Here is a 23,110-nt window from a genome sequence, read left to right as displayed (position 1 = left end):
GGAAATCCCCCTTCACCACCCTTAGGAAGCTTAAAGGCAGAGGGGAGTGGGCAGTGTAGCAAAGTCTCCTGAGATTGAGAAGTGTCAACTTGCTGTGGCCCCAGTTCACCCGGTGTGTTACTTTTCTCTTGTATTAATGCTCAGGTTTGTGCAGGATTGCGTGTGTATGTGTTTAGTCTCTCAGTTCAGTTCAGTCCACTAGTCATGTCCAGCTCTCTGTGACCCCATGGACTGTAGCATGCCAGTCTTCCATGCCCATCACCAACTCCCGGAGCTTGCTCAAACTAATGTCCATCGAATCAGTGACACCATCCAACCATCTCATCCTCAGTCATCCCCTTCTCCTCCTGCCTTCAATCTTTCCCAGAATCAGGATCTTTTCTAAGAAATCAGTTCTTCACATCAGGTTGCCAGAATATTGGAGCTTCAGCTTCAGCATCAGTCCTTCCAGTGAGTATACAGGACTGATTTCCTTTAATATTGCCTGGTCTGATCTCCTTGCAGTCCAAGGGACTCTCAGGAGTCTTCTCCAACACCATAGTTCAAAAGCGTCAATTGCTCAGTCGTGTCCAACTCTCTAAAACCTCATGAACTGTAGCCGGCCAGGGTTACGGTTTCACAAAAGTTGGGTGATGCAGATGTAGAATGGACAAGACTTAAGAGTCTTATAAGATCATGGTTCAAATGAAGGGTTATTGGATCCATATTAAAAATAACAGGGAGGTAAAGAAGAAGGTTAGGTTAAACAGAGGAGCCAACACACTGGGTGTTTTATTAATGTGGGATCATATGAGCAGGGAGCAGGGAGTAATAAATTGAATAGTCTGGGGTCTCCCTGGTGGTCCACTGGTTAAGGATCTGCCTGCCAGTGCAGGGGACACAGGCTTGATCCCTAGTCTGGGTTTCCACATGCTGAGGAGCAACGACTGAGCAACCACTAAGCAACTACCCTCGTGCCACAACTACTGAGCCCGCATGCCTAGATCCTGTGCTCTGCAACAAGAAAAGCCACCCCAGTGAGAAGCCAGAACACCACCACAAAGACCCAGCACGGCTAAAAGCAAACAAATAAATATTTTAAAATAATTTTTTAAAAGATTAAACAATCTGACGAGCAGGACATTATCATTGTGAATAAGTATGAAAGAATAATATATGAGACACAGGATCATTCCTAATGATAAAGTCCTTGGTGCAGCCTCTGAAAGTGGGTAGCAGAAATGGAATGAAGTTCTTTGAAGACGAGGAAACATGGGGCTGGGTGTCGACCGAGTCATCCACAGTGACAGCAAAGTTCACCAAGTTAATGATGAAGCAAGAAAAGATGGAAGATTTTAAACCAAGTTCCAAAGCCTTAATAAAAGTGACTCTCTCTGGGAAGTTGATAGAAGGCATAAAACATACAAGTTAGTAGGTAATATAACCGATGCACGTGCTTTAGAAGAGAAAGGGTTTCTCTACAAGAGTGGAGAAAAAATAGTCTGCAAGTTCTAAGAGAAGGCTAGAAAAATGTTCACCTTCCTCCCAGCCCTGGGGCTGTGTGGAGCGAGAGACAGAGACACAGAAGTTGTCATGTCCTCAAAGAGACTAGCGTTCGAGGAAACACAGCTGCCAGGATGGTCAAGGAGGTTTTCAGTGGGACTTGGCTCGTGGTGACCCCACCATAAGGCGCACTGGAAGGAAGATCAGAAAGGGAAAGATGAGGCAAAGGTGAGGAGTGGGGAGGGGAGGGCTGGAAGTCATAGCACACAGTATTCAAAGTAATCTAAACCTAAGTCCTTTTTACCCCTTATCCTTTGTGAATAAAGAAACGAAATAGGCTCTTTTGTGAGCAGAAATGTCACCGAGACTATCTAACAGTCCAGCACCCTTATCCTAGTATTTTCTGTGGAATCCACTGTTTATATTCCCAGCTCTAAAGCTGACATCAAATCCATTGCCAGCTAAGATTTGTAGAGTTTAATAAGGGTGTTTCTTGGGTTCATCTCTGCTGAATCTGTAATAACCATTCCTCAGTACAAAAAGTCATCATATGGCTTTGTCCTATACAGTTTAATAAAACTCCATATTTTTTTTAGTGCTTTAAAGACGCTTCCAATATTGACAGTGTTCTTTAAAATTTCTTGCAGAAATATCAAATTGCATCTTCAGTTTTAGTTCCCCTGAGACTAAATTTAAGTACAGACTTTTATTCTTTTTTTTTTTTTAATTTCTCCTCCTCTCTCTCATGTTCCTTACCTTCTGAGAAAAATTGCCCAACAACTCCTTCATGGTATTGCACACTTTTGTGATCCTTTGTCTAAAGAAAACTGTATACTTTCTCTAAACTTTATTGGATTGGTGAATAGCTAGTATTCAGGCAGAATTGGTGTCCTTTAGTAAGGTTATTTCTTTGTGTGAAGTCTTTCTCAGGTTTGCAGAGCAACTCTTTTTCATTGATCTTCATGTTTTTAATTGTGATATAATTGACATAGAATATTGTGTAAGCTTCAGATGTACACCATGTTTTGCAACATGATTATCACCGCAGCATTAGCTAACACCTCTGTCACATTACATAATTATTATTTATTTTTCCATTGCTTTTTTTAAAATCAGAGGATAATTGCTTTACAATGCTGTGTTGGTTTCTGCCGTACAACAGTGAGAATCAGCCATAAGAATACATGTATCTCCTCCCTCCTGAGCCTCCCTCACCTCCCCCATCCCACCCCTCCAGGTCATCATAGCACTGACATATATATACTACCATGTACAAAATAGATAGCTAGTGGGGAGTTGCTGTATAGCAAGGGAGCTCAGCTTGGTGCAGAGCAACTCTTGAGCATTCGCCTTGCGCCAGTGACACAGTTGTGACATGTGTGTTCACGTGGCTGTTCCCTTACACCACTCCTAACACTGAGATGCACAACATTCACACCCACACAGCCAGGCCCTTCCTTGGCATGCCTCTCTTCACTCCAATTCACGCAAGATGACGACAGTAAATGTTCTATGTGGTGGGAATAACAAGGAGGAGGTTCCTGTGGAGTAAAGTACAGGAAGCTAAAACCACCTGAGTCCTGCCCCTTGGGGCCACACCTCCCAGTAGGTGTCCAGGGAAAATACACATTATTATTAATATATATCAGGGGATCAAGCAAGCTAGACCCAGCCATACCCACACACTTGCAACTCTCTGAGCCTTTTCACTCTAGGACAGTGGTGCAATGCCTGGTCTTGGAGTGGAGGCTGCACAAAATGGAGGGGCATATCTGTCCACTCTTGGGGGTGTTAACTGAAAAAAAAATAGTACAATGTGAGAGTTGTGAGTTGAGTTTCATTTGGGGCACAGTGAGGCCTAGAGCCTGGGACACAGCCTCGCAGAGAGCTCTGAGGAGCTGCTCCAAAGAGGTGAGGGAAGGAGGTCGGTGTCTTATATGGTTTTAGTGAAGGCTGTACATGCAGCCGAGCACACGGTTGGCCAAGGCTGGATGCTGGTCACGAGGAGTGATGTCTCCATTAATGATTTCAGTGGTTTTCCAGATATGAGGAGATTCAAGAATTCGGGCTCATAAAATCTCCTGAAAATATCTAACTATGTGAACGTCTGTTCTGCCAGTTTTTCCCAGAGCACAGAGCATACCATTCCTGATCTCCACCCTGAACTCCTTTCAGGGAGTTTGGAAGGTCAGGAGCTACAGTGGCCTTGTAGAAGCAGATGGCAACTGCCAGTATTTAGTTGGCAGGGATTCAGTGAAGAGCGCGGGGAGAGGTTGCTTTGTCTCGACAAGCGTGCTGCTTTTTATTTGGGAACAAAAAGTTGGAAGATGTAGCAACCCCACCCTGGGAAGGAAAAGGGTCTGTGCATGAGGTTGGGGTGTATGGCTCCTGGCCGCTGGCGATGGGGGTGCTGTGTGGGGGTGAACACTCAGTGACATGAGAGGTGCTAATGACCACTCCATGCTCCTTTCAGGCAAGAAACTCGGATATACCTTCAACAACCGGAACTTCCACAACGTGTCTTTGGGGCAAGGACAGGAGGTCGTGGCTGAGGCCGTGCTGGACCTGGCTGCCAAGAAAGGCCACTGGGTTATTTTGCAGGTACGCCCACTCTGCGCTGATGGGGCCCATTCTTGACCCATCCCTGTGTGGACCTCCGGGGCCACCTTTCCTTCCACACCCTCCTCCCTTGACTTCCTAATCTTCTCAGGATGCTGGTTTTCAGCTGGACTTTTCCAGCTGCTGATCTCTTCCCATGCCTTCCACGGAACTCTTTTCTGTTCCGCCTTTCCTCTGGGTCACATGGTCCACGTTCTCCGTCACATGCATGACTAGAATGCCTCACGTGCAACCAGAACTCAGCCTCTTCACTGAGAGCTCATGTTGGCATCTAGAGTCTGGAACACCTACTGTTGAGGTTCACTAAACACAGGAAGTAAAGGCTGCCCTTCTTCTGTCATGGCCTGTCCTCATTCCTGTTCTTGCAACTTGCATGGATGCTGAGGCTGTGGCAGAGCGAGCGGCAGACCTTCTCTCCTCCCGTAGCACCCTGTAGCCACCTCTGTGAGCGCATCCACGGCTCTGTAGGAACAGTCCACCATATATATGCCTGTGTCCTCCACTGCATTTTTTTAGAGAAAGAGACATCCCCATCTACCTTTGGCACCCAGCACACTACTTCCCTCAGATGCTGGCTCAGATGGTAAAGAATCTGCTTGCAATGCAGGAGACCCAAGTTCAGTCCCTGGGTCGGGAAGATCCCCTGGAGGAGGGCATGGTAACCCACTCCAGTATTCTTGCCTGGAGACTTCCAGGGACATAGGAGCCTGGCAGGCTACAATCCATGGGGTCGCAAAGAGTCAGACACGACTGAGAGACTAATACTTTCCCTCCTTTCACACTACCGTGAACACAGTAGACACTCAACCAGAGCCTGTTGGGTAAAAGAATCAGTGAAGAAAGCAACGGAGGAAAGAATCAAATGGAAAAGCCAGTCCCTCCCCTCCCATTTGACTTTGATTACCCAGAACTTCCTCTCTCCTGATGACTCAGTGAACACTTCATGCTGTTGGGTCCTCATTATCTCACTGTTTGTTTGAGCCTAGCAGCAGAAGGACCTGTTGTTCCCTAGGACTCCTTTTCCAGAAACAGGGGGACCTTAAGGAGGAAAGAGAATGACAGCAGGGTCCCTGCCTCCTCCCACTGGATCACCTCAGTGATGGGAGGGTGTGACCTCCCCAGTTGTCTCAGGCTCATCTGTCAAAGCGGCCCCGTTCTAGCCACTGGGTTTTCCCTGATGGCTCAGATGGTATAGAATCCATCTTTACCTGCAATGCAGGAGACCCAGGTTTGATCCCTGGGTCAGGAAGACTCACTGGAGGAGGGCATGGCAACCCACTCCAGTATTCTTGCCTGGAGAATCCCCATGGACAGAGAAGCCTGGCAGGCTACAGTCCATGGGGTCACAAAGAGTCGGACACAACTGAGCAACTAACTTTTTCGCTTCACTTCACCCTGGGCACTAACACCTTCAGGAACCCAGCCCCCTCCAGAGACAACAAGCCGTACCTATCTGCTACCCTGGACTGTCACATCTTGTCCCAATGTGGTTTCTGAGAGATCTCCAAGATCAAACTCAGAAGCTGGGATTCCTGATGCAACGGCAGAGTTTCTCACTGGGGAGTGGCGGTGCTGCCCAGCTCACGGAGCCCCGGCTCTCTAGTCAGCCACCAACCTCTCTGCTCCGATAGAGTGATGACAATGGAATTCTTTCCTCTAATAAATTTTCATCTTAGCATCCACTCCTAACTCCTGCATAGCATTTCACAGTATACAAAGCCCTCTCAAATCCATTACCTTTGGTTATTTGCAGCAACTCTGGGAAATAAGTATGGCATGTATTACCGTTATTTCTCTTTTCATAGAAGAGAAAGTAGACCAGATGGCTGTGGCCTCAGCACTGTGTCCTGTGCTGACCTGTGTATTTAAGGTTCTGCAAGCAGCCTTCCTCAAATATTTATCAAGGAGCTCTTATCTGTCCATCATAATGAAACATATTGCAATGAAGCAAAGTGACTATCCTTGCTAGAGTGAAAAGTGCATGCTGCAAGGTGGTGCTAAGAAATTAATGTCGTTTCACATAGACAGACTGACAGATAGGAATCTCAGGGAGGAGGAGACAGGCTCAAAGACCGGAGGGGCTTGGGCATAGACGAGGAACCTTCCCTCTATGAGATCTGCAATGTCCCAGTGTGTTTTAGGAAGATAAGTTTGACAACAATTAGCAGAATGATTTGGAGAGGGAGGAGGAGGAAGGAGAGCTAGCTAGAAGTTTAAATGAATGCTTTTCAAGCCTGAACATGCAGACAAATCACTGGAAGATCTTATTAAAATGCACGAATTCAGTAAGTCTGAGTCAGCATTTCTAACTGGCTTCCAGGTAGTGGTAACATCACTGGTCCACGGGCCCCACATTTGAGTGTCAGAGGTTCAAAAAAATCTGGGTGTCAGACTGTGGGGATCTGAAGTTGGAGGGTAACCATGCATGAGGCACTTCAAGTGTGACCCCCCAGACCGGGAGCAGCAGCATCACCTAAGGACTTGTTAGAAGTGTAAGCACTCAGGCCCCTCCATGGATCAGCCGCTCTGAGGTGGGGCCCAAGGACCTTTGTTTCAACAAGTCATCCAAACAAGGGGATTCCGAAGCCTCAAGGTCAAGCTTGAGATCCTTAGGACATGGAAGGATAGTTTGAATGGCAGGAAAAAGGGGTCCTCATTACTGAGAACCCCAAGAGTCTTGCTAGGATGTGATTTGTTTGAAGCAAAGGCCAGGTACCGCCCTCTACCCTGATCCTCCTTCCTGATCACCATTTAAGCAGAGGTTTGCATGGGGCGGGGGGCTCCTTCCTTCCCACCAGAATATCCACCTGGTGGCCAAGTGGCTCGGCACCCTGGAGGAGAAGCTGGAGGAGCATAGTGAGAACAGCCACGCAGAGTTCAGGGTCTTCATGAGTGCGGAGCCCGCACCCTCCCCTGGGAGCCACATCATCCCCCAGGGCCTCCTGGAGAATGCCATCAAGATCACCAGCGAGCCACCCACGGGCATGTACGCCAACCTGCACAAGGCCCTGGACAACTTCACTCAGGTAGGGCCCTGGAGGGAGGGGAGCAGGACACTTCGCCTCGCAAAGAGCAGACCCCCCACCCCCACCCAGGGCAGGAGGAAAACACACTCTCTTGCAGGAGTCAGTGGCAGGGCATGCCCTGCTCGCCTGCCCTGAGGGTCCTGAGCAGAGACAGGGAAGGGGCGGCAGCTGCTTCAGTGGTATAGCTCCTAATTATTAAGATAATAGAACTATGCCTCGGTAGGTTTAGTATCATCTTGTCAGCCTCCCCAGGGGCCCTTGTCTTTGGGCTTACCCCGTGCAAGCTCAACGTCCAGTCTTAGTTATCGAGCAGTTGGGAAGTATATCCCAAGAGATGCTGGCTTGTCCTGGTTCTGCTGTGGAAGGATACACAACAGTTGACATTTGGGACTTTACCAGCCTCTGCAGTAGGTCATTTGGAGGAACAGGGACAGATTCAGGAGTCTCTTCATTGCTCACAAGAGTGTCAGTTGCTCCATTCTGCATTTGCAAATGCTTGGAAACAGTGGCCCGCTTAATACCCTCTAGGATTTGCTTTGTTCCTCCAGAGCCTTATTTTCACTGTTTATGGGACAAATCGCAGAACTGGGGTCTTTTCATTCCCTCTTCCCTGACCGCTGTGCTTGGAGATGATCATTTCATTCTGACTTTCATTTGAGCGAACCCGCTGTCAACTAGCTTCACAAGTGTGGCTTCTCATGTTTGTGCTTAAAGGCATTTTTCAGCAGGACTCGATTTTCCACGTGTGTCAGAGGTAACAAAGGAAGCTCCTTACACGTCCGCAGAGAAAAGCTCTGTCCAAAAAGCCATTATTATAATAAGTTCCTGTTTGCACGAGGCAGTGACTTTGTTTCCTGTACCATCTCTGACCTTTCACATCCATATCTTCATGGCAAGCGTGGTGCCCAATCAAGGGACCAGAGAGAGAAACTGTGTCACGGGTTCACTGGGGAAAAAATCAGACCTACCAGCAGCTTAATCTCTGCGGTCTCCTCTGCTTCCCTTCATTGCTGTAAGCAAAGTCTAAGGTCCACCTCCTAGAAGAAATGCCAGGACTGACTGAACCCAATCTAGTCGTGTGAGCTTTGTAAGTGCCTCTCGGGCTTTAGCAGCAGCATCTTGCTCCTTCCTAACAGAGGAGCTCACTCAGAGGACACATTTCCTTCCAAAGAATCCAGGGTTCGCGTCCTAACAGCCATTCACAATGCAAGTTTCTCCCTCCCCACTCATCCCCATGCCCATTAACATCTAAGAACAGTTCCACCGACTTCCTCTGGATTCTCTCTTGCTTCTTTTCTTCCATCTTCCCATCTTTCATCCTCTCTTCATGAGTCAGACCATTTCCCCTGCCTTCTGCGCTGCAGCCAGGCCCCTCGGGGGTCTTGCATCTGCAGCCACGTGTCCGTTAGGATGTAAAGGGCAGGGCACCCCTCTGTGTCTTGTGGCTCCAATTCCCACCGCCCTCTGCTTCAGCAGTTCCCGCAGCAGATGAGCCGTGGGGTCGTCAGTCACACAGGCAGTAATTACACCTACTGAGACTCCATGATGGTCAAGGAAACATGACAGGAAGGAGGGGAGTCAGAGATGATGCTGTGGGTGTCCCCACCCACATCCCAGTGCCGAGTGCTGTCAACAGGACAAATGTAACACTTCTGTGGCCCCCTACCCTTTTCTCTTTGGCTACACTTGGGAACGTCGTTAGCACGTCCGTGTGTGCAAACTGCAACTGTAACCAAGCTCTGTTATAGGCTGAATCTAAACTAAAGCCCAGCCCCTTGGCAAGGTCCTCTCAAACCGGACTCCATGCCTGTCTGCAGCGCAACCCACAGTCCTGCTGCCACCCGAGTCTCCGCACCCCCGCGCCGCCTGCCCCGCGTCACAGCTGCTCTGCTCTGACGCTGGGCATCATCTCCTTCCAGGACACCCTGGAGATGTGTTCCCGGGAGACGGAGTTTAAGAGCATCCTCTTTGCGCTTTGTTACTTTCACGCTGTGGTGGCAGAAAGACGGAAGTTTGGGCCCCAGGGGTGGAATCGCTCCTACCCCTTCAACACCGGGGACCTCACCATCTCTGTGAACGTGCTCTACAACTTCCTGGAGGCCAACCCCAAGGTACGGCAGGTCGGGAGGGCGCCTCTGAGAAAGATGATGGGGCATCAGCATGGGGAGATGGGGTGTGCTCACTGGCGCAGGTCTACAGCCCCCCAGGGGGCATGAGGAAGTGCTGGTTTACTGCAGGGTCAACCCCAAGAGCAGCGTGAGGCCGAGGAGGAAGTACCATGAAGGGAGAGGGGTGTGGTAAGAGTAGTGAGAAAGCTCAGGAAACCAAACTGTTAACAGTGACTCACACTTGGTGTCAGTCAGTCCCATGGGTGTCTGTCCCAGCCCCCTTGTGTACTCCCAGCATTGCTGGGGGTGGTGATTGGCAGAAAGAGACCCACTCTTATATGCTACAAGCTCCCAATTTAATTCACCAAAGACGGAGACCTTCTTGTGGTGATGCACGCAGCTCCTCGCATAAGCACCATCTTAAGCACGGTCTTGCTGAAGTTGAAGAAGCCAAATGCTTCCTTCTTCCTTCACCTCGCCTCCTTTGTCCCTCCTGATGGCTTCATTTTATGAGACACTGACACCGATGATCCACGCTCTTCAGTTTAGGCAAGACCAAACAGCCTCTGCAAGGCCTCTCCCTCTTTCTCTGGGGACAGTGAATCAGGCCCAGAAGCAATGCTCTGGCTCTGGCTCCAGGGTCCTGGGAAGTCCACCACAGAACACACCATCCCTTCACCTGCCTCGAGGACCCAGGCTTCCAAGTGGCTTTCCTGCCTAACGCTAACATTCATGAACTCGTGTGCTGTATTTCACTCACTCTGAACTTTCCAAGGAGACGATTAATCGATAAGCTAACTAATGGCAGCGAATGAGAAAAGTACCCACGTCTTTGCTCTCCTCTACTTGAGCTTGGCAGGTTTAAAGGACCCGTAGGTAGAGCCCGACTTTACTGCCACAGTTAATGACGGTGAACGAGGGCAGGCGTGTGTGCAAGAGTGCCTGTGTCTTACCTTTTCTCATCCTTTGATCTAACTCTTCCCTCATTTAATGAGCTCCCAGAGGTGCTCGCTCCCAGAGGTGCTCGACCTTGCTGGGTACCAGGGAAACACGGATGAATAAGACACTGCTCCTGGGACTTCCCTGGTGGTCCGGTGGTTAAGACTCCATGCTTCCAATGCAGGGGGGCATGGGTTCAATCCTTGGTCAGGCAACTAAGATCCCATGTGCAGTGCAGTTCAGTCAAAAAGATTTTTTTTAAAAAGACGTTGCTCCTAATCTCCAGACCCACCACATCCTGTGGCTCACATCTGGTCGGCCTGAGGCCGGCGTGCAGGGCTTCCTCCCTTCCTGTCTCAGGTCCCCTACGATGACCTGCGGTACCTCTTCGGTGAGATCATGTACGGGGGCCACATCACCGATGACTGGGACCGGAGACTCTGCAGAACCTACCTGGAGGAGTTCATCAAACCAGAGATGCTAGAGGGAGAGCTGGCCCTGGCCCCAGGGTTCCCACTGCCCGGCAACATGGACTACAATGCCTACCACCAGGTAGGGACCTGGGTCTCCCTTCTGTGCAGCCCAGGAGGACTGGAGACACCTGGGCAGGGCCAGGGGAGGACGGCTGAAAAAGACGAGCTCACACGCAGCGTGGCTCTCAGCCTGCTCAATTTGAGGGCTCCTAGAGGACTTCTAGCCTCCAATTAATGACAAAATTGAACTTTCAGAGATCTTTTTATTCTTGACGTTCGGTTCAATAATTCTATTTGTTGCTCTTTTCTACAAACAACATCTCGGGCATTTACTTGATTGTTTTCATTCAGGATATTGACAAAACCATTAGGAGCAAAAATTCAGGTAAGAACTTAGCCAACTTTAAGTTTCTATTAGTGGTTCAGAATACCTTCAGAGGGACATGGTCTTGTGGAGCAGACCACTCACCCTCCTGTTCTCAGAGGCACGTACACACACACCGAGAGAACATTCTCATGGAGCTTTTGCATACTGTCACTGGAGGTTTTCATTTTACTGTTCAGTTCAGTTCAGCTGCTCAGTTGCGTCCGACTCTTTGCGATTCCCATGGACTGCAGCACGCCAGGCTTCTCTGTCCAACACCAACTCTTGGAGATCAAGTCGGTGATGCCATCCAACCATCTCATACCCTGTCATCCCCTTCTCCTCCTGCCTTCAATCTTCCCCAGCGTCAGGTCATTTTACTTTTACTTCAGTTATTTTTAAGGTGTGCATCTTTGCCTATTTAGCCCACCATGAAAATGTATTAAAAGGCAATTAGAACAAACAAAAAAAAAACTCGTTTGTTGCTTGACTTTTAAGATTCCTAAAAGAACTCTTGAATAACAAACTTAAGGGAAACAGTGGTCATAGGAACGTTAACTACAAGCTTTACGCATATTTTTAATTTCTAAAGTTTAAGAATATGTCATAAAAGTCACTCAATCCAGAAAACTAAGTCTATAAGAAGAAATTAAAAACAATAAGACTAAAAAAAAAAAAAAATAAGACTCTTGAAAGTAAATCAAGGGAATTTTTAAAATAAACACGTTGAAACCTTTAGCCAAGAAAGTTGTGCAAGAGCATCCCCTACTGTCGGTCGATGGAACAACTTGACCAGAGGCTGGAGAAGGTGTTGGAGGATACGGTGGTTTGCAGGCTTCCCTCTCTATAATCTGTCAGCTAATAGACGGTTGTAGGGCACCTACCAAGAGTCCAGGAGCATGTACCGGGTGCTGGAAGAAATGCGAAAATAAACACGCGGATTTGCCTTTAAGTAATGAGCCATCTGTCACTTAGACTCTGCTCTGTTGCTGTTGCGTGCTCAGTCACGTCTGACTCTTGCGACCCCATGGACCACAGCCCACCAGGCTCCTCTGTCCATGGGATTTCCCAGGCAAGAATACTGGAGTGGATTGCCATGTCCTTTGATCCCGACCCAGGGATCACACCCGAGTCTCCTGGATTGCAGGCAGATTCTTTACCAACCACTGAGCCACCTAGGAAGTACCACTTTGCTCTAGATGGGCCCTGCTCTGACCCACTGACTGCCCTGCAGAGGACGGGTCAGGTGAGAGAGGGGAGATACGTCTGGCTGGTTTTCAAGTGAGCTTGCCCTTGACTTTCAGTACATCGATGCCCAGCTGCCCCCAGAGTCGCCCTACCTCTACGGCCTCCACCCGAATGCTGAGATTGGCTTCCTGACCCAAACATCGGAGAAGCTCTTTCGCACAGTGCTGGAGCTGCAGCCCCGGGACAGCCAGGCTGGAGAAGGAGCAGGGGCCGTGAGAGAAGAAAAGGTATGTGGAAGGCTTGCCCTAGATATTCTGGGGGCCTAGTACTGCCCAGGGCGGTGCTTCTCCCGTGGGCCTCGATGAGATGCACGGTGCAGACCGCAGGGCGCACATCTTCCGCTTCCATGAACGGTCCAGCATTCCTCTCCTAGGGCCCCGACCCGTCAGGTGACCTGATGGGCCCTCAAGTTACCTAACAGTAGGTACCCACTTTCGGTGTGTCGGTGCTTTGCCCATCCACCCCAAAAAGTGAAAGTCGTGTCCAACTCTTTGTGACCCCATGGACTGTAGCCCTCCAGGCTCCTCTGTCCAGGGGATTCTCCAGGCAAGAATACTGGAGTGGGTTGCCATTTCCTTCTCCAGGGGATCTTCCCAACCCAGGGATCAAACCTCGGTCTCCTGCATTGCAGGCAGATTCTGTACCAACTGAACCACTAACCCCAAGGCAGATTTTATTCCCATTTGTCAACCCAAGTGAAGAAAAGGCAGGGCCGAACAGCTGTGGTTTGGGGACCTTGAAAAGGACCTCGTGGTTCCTTGGCAAACTAAGCAATGATGGGTGGGGAGCTGTTCTTAAACACCCCACCCTCACTCGGCCAACTAGATGCTGGTGAACTCTCTCGTGTTTCAGATGAAAATGTGGTCTCTCTGTATGAATGACAGTCCCAGAGCCTCCTAACATACAAGTAAGTGCTGCTAAGCACAGCACTTTCTGAAACTAAAGGAAGATGGAGGAGAATTCTTGGGCAGAAGAGCAGAGGAGAGTGTGGAGTGGGTTTAAGGTGACCAGAGGCAACCTGGGAGCTCTGTCCCTGATGAGGGCTGAGCAGAGGGCAGGAAAGGAAGAAGCTAAAGTGAAACTTGCCTGTGATGCTTCTCAGGACGAGGCAGCTCAGTTTCCAAAGGTCGCATCTCCTTCACCCCGCCTCCCCTCTGCAGTCCTGCCTGGTTTCCCTTAGTTAGAGATTCTCTGGTACTTGGAAGATTATGGATTAAGAAACCCGGAGCTATCAAACATTTTGGCTCCAAAGACTGATTTCAGGAAAACAAACTGACTGATAGTAAAGGAGCTGGATGTTTGTTTAAAGGTATAGAGTGATGTCATTAAAATGACTCAAATGTTAATACGCCTCGGAATGAGCTGGGGAGCTTCGGATAGGTTCTCAGGTCTAGGGTGACGCCCAGGAATGTGCAGCCTTGCAATGGTGATGCTGGTGAACCTACTTGGAGAAAGCTGCTCTAAATCCCGCAACTCAGCCTGTTTGACCTTTTGATGCATAGGGTATAACTCGAGAAGCAAAGGAAGATAGGAAAGCTTATGTGGCTCAAAACTCAAACCACCCACCTAGTATCAAAAATGTTCCTAGCTTCACCACAAGAAAGAGTAGCCTCCACTCACTGCAACTGGGGAAAGCCTGAATGCAGGAACACAAAAAGACCCAGCACAGCCAAAATATAAATAAATAACATCAATTAATTAATTTTTAAAAGTTCCTAGCTTTTTTAAAAATAAAAAGACTGAAACTATATAGAGTTGGACTGTGAAGAAGGCTGAGCGCCGAAGAATTGATGCTTTTGAACTGTGGTGTTGGAGAAGACTCTTGAGAGTCCCTTGGACTGCAAGGAGATCCAACCAGTCCATTCTGAAGGAGATCAGCCCTGGGATTTCTTTGGAAGGAATGATGCTAAAGCTGAAACTCCAGTACTTTGACACCTCATGCGAAGAGTTGACTCATTGGAAAAGACTCTGATGCTGGGAGGGATTGTGGGCAAGAGGAGATGGGGACGACAGAGGGTGAGATGGCTGGATGGCATCACTGACTCGATGGACGTGAGTCTCGGTGAACTCCGGGAGTTGGTGATGGACAGAGAGGCCTGGCGTGCTGCGATTCATGGGGTCACAAAGAGTCGGACACGACTGAGCGACTGATCTGATCTGATCTGATATAAGTAATAGGCTTAGGGTTCTTCGGGCAGCGTTCAAATAAGTTTCTAGTTCTTGTCATTTCCTTATCTCCTTCTTCTAACCACTTCAAGAAACAGTGTGTGTGTGTGTGTGTGTGTGTGTGACAGAGATGAATGAACTATGATCACTTGCCAAACTAGAAGAACCCTTTTGCAACACAGCTATCAGGAAGTGTGCAGATTTTTACTAATACACAGAGTTCTAATCTATGGAAGGAAAAGAAGGAGAGAGAAGAGAGAAAGGGGGAAAAGGACACAAAAGAAATTCACGTGATAATACAAAGGGCCAATAAAAATAATAAAATATTCTCAACATCACTTGTAACTAAATGAAGTTAAGTGAAATACGTTTCACACGATGGTAAAAAAGTTTTTTTTCCGTATTAGGAGATCCAGTGGTGACAGTAAGAGGACAGGCACGCTTGTGTCTGTTATACAGGTTTACATTACAAAACAATTTGACAATAGCCACTAAAGTTCTAAATGTTCATGTGTGTTTCTCATAGTTCTATTCCTTGGATTTCAACAAGTGGAAACACTCAAAAGGGCACAGATTTTATGATAGGTATCTTTATCGCAGAGTTGTTTGTAGTAGTAGAAATGATAAACAAGTAAACCAAATATCCATCAGCAGAGAAATGACTCAATAAATTATTTTGGCACATGCCAAAACAGTGAAACAATATATACTATTAAAAAAAAAACAAGGAAAATCCATATGTACTAACAAGGGAACGTATTCAAGATCTATTCCTAGGTGAAAAAAGCAAGCTGAGGGACTTTCCTGATGTCCAGGGGTTAAAATTCTGATCTTCCACTGCAGGGGGGCTGGGATTGATCCCTAGTAGGGAAACTAACAGCCTGTAGGCCATGAAGAGCAGTCAAAAGAAAACAAAAACAACAGGCTGAAAAAGCTATGTGTGTTATGATTCCACTAGTGATTGATAGAGAAAGAAGTGGAGAGGGAGGAGAGGAAGGGATAGAGGAAAGAAGTGAGGCAGGAAGGAAGGTGTGACGGACATGCAAAAAAGGAGATGGGTGGGTGGATGGTGGATGATGGATGGGTGGACGGACAGACGGACAGACGGATGGGGGTGATGGGTAGAGTTATATGCATTGAAGAACACCTGCAGAAATTATAAACAGATAATTCACGGTGGGTTTTCTTTCCCCCTTTCAGGGAAGAGGCAAATTTGGTGGAGAATTTTGCTTTTAGTATCAGATTAAATATTTAGATTAAATATGTAGCGTTTAGATTTTCACGATAAGCATTTGTTATCAGAGGCATTTGCTTGCAGAAATGAGGTAGACCACACCCCTGGGCACCCCCTGCTCCCATCTGAAGGGTGCGCTTTATGTCTGTGGATCCGCTCCCTCCTCAGGCTGGCTCTCCAAATCCTCCACCACCTGATCAGTGACAGAGAGAACTCTGTGTCCCCACCTTCACCGTGTTTTGAAACAGTTAACTCCAGATTGTCCTTTCCTTTCTTTGTGAGTAATGTCCAAACGGCAGCTCGCTGATACAGGGCTGTTTCTCCCAATTCAGCTCCGCAGACAGAGGTGTGATGTAGTTTTAGCCATTTGTCTTCTGGTCCAGCGGCAGCTTCCAGGTACCATTAAAATTCTATCCCAGTTTTCGCTGTGACAGCACCAGAGACCCATCTGTGACACGGCAATGAGTTTTTAACTTTCTTTTTTCTAACATCAGCTCTTTTCCTAGAGAACGCGTTGTATGTTAACAACACAAGGCAAAGTGAATATTAATAATCTTGTCCATATATAGAGTTCTTTCTAGCTTTCAGATGCCGCCACATTCATCAGATCTCTTTTGGTTTTGGTCTCTTCACCAGCCCCGGGAGTTGGTGGGGGAGAAAGACACTGTGGTAATTTTTATAGATGGGAAAATGGAGGCCTAAATGACTTGCTTAAATTCACACAGGTAATACACAACAGCACTCGTTAACTCAGTCAGGGTTCTTTGGTTGTGAAGAACAGAGTCCAATTTGGCTGAAACAGGCAAGAAATAGCTCGTATCGAAGGAATCCACCCAAGAGAGAACAGAAACCACAGTGACTCCGGGTCCCTCAGGGAAGAATGGTGGACCATCCTTTCAGAGAGCTTCCCTCCACTTTCTGCACCTGAATCCTGGCTTGAGGTTCAATTCTAACACTCCTGGAAAACATCATCTGATTGGCCCACTTGAGTCATGGGAGGGCTGGGCATGGACCGTGCACCCAAACAGCGGGGAAAAGGTAATTTCACCAAAGGAGACGCGGCCCTGTTACAAGAAGAGGGGGATGAGATGAAGGAGCCAGAACGGAGTCCACCACACACGTCCACCCACTCGCCTGACTCTGGGCTGGCACTGGCTCCCTGGCCCCTTCTCTTTACCCCCCAGTGCCCCCCTCTCTGCCCCTGCCACCCACACGTTCTATTAAACCTGCACTTTCTCATTTTTCTTTGTCTGCTGACAGAGCTCCTACATGGCAGACTCAGCCTCCCAGTGTGTGTGTGAGTCGCTCCGTCATGTCTGACTCTTTGGTGACCCCATGGACTTGTAGCCCACCAGGCTCCTCTGTCCATGGGATTCTCCAGGCGAGAACCCCGGAGTGGGTTGCCACATCCTCCTTCAAGGGAGAAGCTGGAGCCTCGTCCTAACCATGTATTTCCCCTTCTGGGGCAGGTCAAGGCGGTCCTGGAGGAAATACTGGAGCGGGTGACAGATGAGTTTAACCTCCCAGAGCTGATGGCCAGGGCGGAAGAGCGCACCCCCTACGTGGCCGTGATCCTCCAGGAGTGCGAGCGGATGAACGTGCTCACCAGACAGATGCAGCGCTCCTTGCGGGAGCTGGACCTTGGACTAAAGGTGGGTGAAGCCAGGCTGGGGACGGGGCTCTGGGGAGCTGGAGCACAGCAGTCACAGCAGCCTCACCACCCAGGAAGGTGCCCCTCCTAGAAACGGAGTGTGGCCCTTCCACAGGGGTGGGTGAGACAGGCTCCGGAGCCGGAAACTGGGCAGGTGGACTGAGCTGTGACTGGCAAGCTGCCCAGAGCCCACACGCTCTGAGCTCCAGGCAGAAGAGAAATCGACACCCAGTGTCTTCTGCTGACGTGGCTGGCATTGCTTTCCCAGGAGGTAGAAGTGTGTGTGCTGCTGCATCGAAACACAGGGTCCAGACACCCTGGACCACCTCCCCGCTCTACTGCATCCTCAGCATGTGACTTCAGAGTGACTTAAGCCTCACCCCGTCCCAGTTCCTTTACCTGTAAAACAGGGCGAGTGGTCCTGCCTCGGGGGGCTTTGGGAAGGATTCAATAAATCTATTTGCATGGGTTTCCCAGTGGGTCAGTGGTAAGGAATCTACCTGCCAATGCAGGAGATGCGGATTCCATCCCTGGGTAGGCAGATCCCCTGGAGGAGGGCATGGCAACCCAGTCCAGTATTCTCGCCTGGAGAATCCCCATGGACAGAGGAGCCTGGCAGGCAAAGAGTCAAACACGACGGAGTGACTAAGTGATAACAACGTAGAATGTTGTAGAATAATGCCTTCATGTGGCAAGCACCCAGAAGTGTAAGTACACACAAATGAGTTCCATTCCAAGAGCGCATTTATAAGTCCACTTGGCTCAGAAACCCAACAAAGTTAGCCTAGGTACCCAACTAACACAAACGGCTATATAGCACTGTACTGTAATAGGTTTATAATACTTTTCACACCAATAATGCATAAAAACAAACACAAAAAATAAAACATTCTTAATCTTACATCACAATACCTTGAAAAGTACAGTTGTCCAGCACAACAGCTGGCACACAGGGCTGGTATCAAGTGAACAGGCAGGAAAAGTTACTGATGGAGGAGGGAGAGGAGGAAGGAGATGGTAGACCTGAAGGGTTGTCAGCAATAGGCGACGGAGGGCAAGCTGTAATGTCACTCATGCCTGACGTGATAGATGCCTGACACTGGCATCTTTGAAAGTTCACAATTTGAAGGTTCGTATGTAGGGGACTTACTGTATTATTACTGCCCCATCAGGGGAGGTCCTTCATTGGAAGGACTGATGCTGAAGCTGAAGCCCCAATACTTTGGCCACCTGATGTGAAGAACCGACTCATAGGAAAAGACCCTGATACTGGGAAAAATTGAGGGCAGGAGGAGAAGGGGGCAACAGGAGTAGATGGTTGAATGGCATTGCCAACTCAATGGACATGAGTTTGAGCAAACTCTGGGAGATAGTGAAGGACAGGGAAACTTGGCTTGCTGCAGTCCACAGGGCCGCAAGGGGTCAGACGTGACTTAACAACTGAACAACAACAGTGATCAGAGGAAAGGAAAGAATTTTAATCTTTTGCAACCTCATGGTTATGTGAAGCGTCCAGGATGCTACCCGAGCTCTGAGCAATGAGAGAATCCCTTATTTATACCACCAGTTATTAAGCACATCTACTTCATTCACCATCAGAAAATTGCATCAAGTGCCCAGCACAAAGCCTAATGGAAAAGCCCTGCTAAAACCATTCAGCTGGACAACAGGCAAGTGGGAGGGCCTGCTGCCATTTAGGAGCTGAGGGAGGCAGCTGCTGTCAGTCTACAATGGCACACTTATTAAAAGAGTTGTATCTCCAGGCAGAGGGAAAGGATGGACCCAGTTTCATAGCTGGTGGCAGAAGCTCAGTCCAGCCCTGAACATCCAGGGCTGTGATATGCTGCTGCCCTCACATCTGGCTCTTGGAGTTACATGACCACCGTCAGGCATGCAGAGGACACAGCCCTGAGCGACTTCACGTGTAGTCACATAGAAACTGTGAAGTAGGCTGAGAAACCTGAGTGAGTTGGGTTTTTTTAATCTGTTAATTTGCCTTCTGCCCCAATATGGACAGATGGAAATAAGGAGAAAAGAGGGATGGGAAGAGATGCTGAAGATTGATGTCGCTCCATAATGTTTTAAAATTATACACCTGCTTGCATCCTGTATCAAAGGAAATACAGAATTTCATAGAACAACATCAAATGTAAATAAGGACCTTGGCTGTCATTTTATGTGGCTCAGTTCCTCAGATACGCAGGTTGATATTAGTAATTATCTTGAGTTGGTTTGTTGCAGTCTTAGTTTATTGAATCCATGCAGTTTGGCGCAGTCTGTTTACCCATCCAGCTTCCAATTCATTCTCTCATTTTTCTTCCAAGAGCTTTTGCTGGGGTTTGGTGTCATGAATTTCAGCGCATGCCTAGGTGAGGATGAAGGGGGTGGGGAGGGAGCTGCTCTTTTCTTCCAGTCTAGCTTGAGAAGGCTGGTAGATGGGCAGCCTCGGCTCTCACTTCTGCCTGGAGGAGGCAGTGGAGACTGATGGGAGCCTTCCTCTTCAGACAGACAGTCTGGCGGGAAAAGAAACATAGAATATGATCACAGTACCAGGCACGACTGATTGCAATGAGGTGGGAGGAAAAGGGAAGAGACAAGTATGGGGGAGGAGAAGTGGCATCCAGGGGGCTTTGGAGGAAGGGTAGAATTATGACAGCTGATGATAAGAAGAATCTGCTGAGTAGCCTTAAGCCTATTCTAAGAGTTAACTTGCTTTGGCTGGAGCAGAGAGTCCACTCAGATGAGTATGAGTGATATGGTAAACTTCAAAAGGAAGAAAAGAGCAACTCCTTTGCTACCCAAAAGGTACTAGCTGAACTGAGAGGCACAGCACTCAAACCTCTGAGAACTGTGGGAACCCCACAGCACACAGCACGCAGAAGTAACCCTCTGTGCGAGGTCTGCCATCCACAGCCATGAATTCCACAAAGAGGAATTCAGGAAAGAGTCAGACATCTGGCTCTTAGCCTTTCACAACGAAGAGCCAGGTCCTGTGAGTATACTAGAGCTGATTGGCCAATGGTACTGACTCATATTAACCAAACGCACGAAAGCCTGATGTATGAAACTGTCAGCTGTCACTTTATTCCTTTACAGTCAACTAGGTTATAACTTTCAAAGGATCTACTGATGGCAACTTGCCCAGAAAATCTCTGCCTATGTAAGAAAACTACAGGACAAGCTAAATGCTTATGCACTGTCCAGGATGGTGGGCTTCTCTGGTGGCTCAGATGGTAAAGAATCCACTTGCCAATGCATGAGACCCAGGTTCGGTTCCTGGGCTGGGAAGATCCCCTGGAGATGGGAATGGCAACCCACTCTTCTTGCCTGGAGAATCCCCATGGACAGAGGAGTCTGGCAGGCTACAGTCCATGGGGTCCCAAAGAATCTGACATGATTGAGCAACCAAGTACACACATTCAGGATGGTAGCCACGAATGGCAGGTGAGCGCTTGAAATGTCCACACTGAGATGTGCTGTGTCAGTCAAATGCCAGATTTCAGAGAGACAGGGCCAAAAAGGGGAAATACCCTATTCATAATTTTTATGTTGATTGTATATTAGACTATTTGACATTTTATACATATCACATTAAGTAACATGTTATGAAAATTAAATTCACCTCTTTTAAATTTTCTAAAATGGCTACCAGAAAATGTAAAATTACACACATGCAATATTTTGAATTTTTAAAATATTGATTTTTTTACTGATTTGGCTGCATCCAGTCTTGTTGCAGCGCACAGGACCTCTGTTGCCTCATGCAGGCTTAGTGGCTCCGAGGCACGTGGGATCTTAGTTCCCCAAGCAGGGATCGAAACTGTATCCCCTGCTTTGCCAGGCAGATTCTAAACCACTGGACCATGAGGCAAGTCCCAATTTTGTGAATTTTAAATGTAAAATTACACATTCACAACTTGTGTTACATTTCATTTCAGTCATGCTCTCTTAGATGGAGCCCTGGCCAGTCCAGTATCTGGGACTGGGAGCTGTTTTTTTATTATTCAGATATTTAAACATGTGAAAGATATTCAGACTTAAAGCCCAGCTCGACGACTTGAGGGACTGCTCTGGCACTTTACTTTCGTCCATTGTATGTTGACTTAATAGTTCAGCTCTTGCTCTGGCCATTTAGTGACTGATGATAACCACCACGCAGGCAGCTTCCCTGGCCCACATGCCTGCTAGAGTGCATGGATGGACCAGCTGCTGTCATCCACAGTTTGGGCACCAGACTGGCCGGGGTGGAACCCACATAATTCCCTGTCTTCCCTCCGCATCTCATCACCCCCTGCATCTCATACGAATGACAGCTGGTTGCAAAGACCATCTTCGTAGGGAAGGAAGGGAGGACCAAGGCTGACCTTCAGGTCATGGGGCAGCCTGTAGCCCCTGGAGAAGGGCATTTTGGGGCATTGCTGTGAGCCTGTGAGCCCAGAGCACCAGCCACTTCCCACCCCCAAGAAGGGACCTTTTCTGGCCATCCAGAGTCCTTCAGTTTGGACTGGAACCTGTGAATCTGCACTCTCCACAAGCTTCCTCATTTAAAGCGATGAAGGCTTAGAGGGAAAATCATGTTTTTATTTTTGTTGTTATTCAGTCATGTCCAACTCTTTGTGACCCCATGGACTGCAGCATGCTAGGCTTCCCTGTCCTTCTCTATCTCCCAGTGTTTGCTCAAATTCATGTCCATTGAGTTGGTGATGCCATGCAATCATCTCATCCTCTGTTGTCCCCTTCTTCTCCTGATATCAAAGAAAGACTGAAAACATTTATTTATAGGGACAAAAAAAAGTGCTTAAGGCCCCATACAGGTGGCCCTTGTACCTGTGATAAAGTACCCCCCAGTCTTCAGTTCTCCCCGGTTTCCCTGCAGTGTAGACAAGGAACAGGCCAAGCACAGGACCCAAAGTGACGTCTTTTTAAGGATTTAGTGTTTTCTTTGTACACTTTCTTACTTGACATGTGAGCAAATAAGCATTTGATTTAATTTAATGTAGTGTTTTCTTTGTACATTTTCTTTCTTGACATGTGAGCAAATAAGCATTTAATCTGTGTTCCACACGACCCAGGCAGGAGGAGTTTGAGGATGTCGGGGTGAGCAGATGGAAGCAGATTTCTCCATGTGGGTAGCTGGAATCTTCACGAAAGGCTTCCTTACCCACCATTTGGCCCCAGAGACTTCCTGTGTGCACCCATCCCTGCCCCCAAGCCCCGCCTCTACCAATCTGGCCGTGCCTGAGGAGACGAATCTTCTTTGTACACCTTTCAGGAAGTGCTGTCCCAGGGTCTGTAGGTTTATTCCTCTTCTTCTAAGAAAGGGATTTGAGTTACACTGCGCTAGTTTAGTGTAGGGCTGTCTGGGTTCTTCTCGACCCCTCCTCTGGAAATGAGTTGTTTCTACTTCCACTCGAGGTCGTGGGCAGATCTGAGTTCAGAACCCTAACCACCAGATGAATGGCTTCTTCTTTTCCTAAATTGTTCCTGTTTCACTCTCAAACGAGCAGAACCTAAGAGATGACACCTTCCTTAAGGCTCCATCACTTGCACATTCAATTAGTAAATGCGAACTCGCTGTCAGAATAACTTACAAGCAGATGTGAGAAATTTTTAAGGAAGCCAAGATACACACTTTGTGCTTCCCTGCTGTCAAAACGACCTTAGATTTCTGAAGAGTGTTAAAAATTAAGTATTGCGTACATATTTTGTATTATGACTTTATTTTTTAGAGCAGTTTTAGGTTCACAGCAAAATGGAACAGAAGGTACAGAGCGTTCCCATTTACTCCTCCCCCCCCCCC

The 23,110-nt window shown here is 48.0% G+C and overlaps 1 protein-coding gene across 2 annotated transcripts in view; it reads left to right on the top strand.

The window, feature by feature from the left end:
• Window positions 1-23,110, top strand: part of DNAH9 (dynein, axonemal, heavy chain 9) — a 286,597-nt gene that overhangs the window by 257,010 nt on the left and 6,477 nt on the right. For both annotated transcript variants that reach the window (XM_010843000.1, XM_010842999.1), the window contains 6 exons: window positions 3,956-4,083; window positions 6,900-7,127; window positions 9,047-9,238; window positions 10,535-10,726; window positions 12,316-12,486; window positions 17,129-17,311. In XM_010843000.1, coding sequence (XP_010841302.1) covers window positions 3,956-4,083; window positions 6,900-7,127; window positions 9,047-9,238; window positions 10,535-10,726; window positions 12,316-12,486; window positions 17,129-17,311 — 1,094 coding nt within the window. The remainder of the gene's footprint in view (window positions 1-3,955; window positions 4,084-6,899; window positions 7,128-9,046; window positions 9,239-10,534; window positions 10,727-12,315; window positions 12,487-17,128; window positions 17,312-23,110) is intronic.

The sequence above is a fragment of the Bison bison genome, unplaced genomic scaffold (genome assembly GCF_000754665.1).
Source record: "Bison bison bison isolate TAMUID 2011002044 unplaced genomic scaffold, Bison_UMD1.0 scf7180017864180, whole genome shotgun sequence".
NCBI classification, from domain to species: Eukaryota; Metazoa; Chordata; class Mammalia; order Artiodactyla; family Bovidae; genus Bison; species Bison bison.
This window is presented reverse-complemented; position numbering and strand designations above follow the sequence as displayed.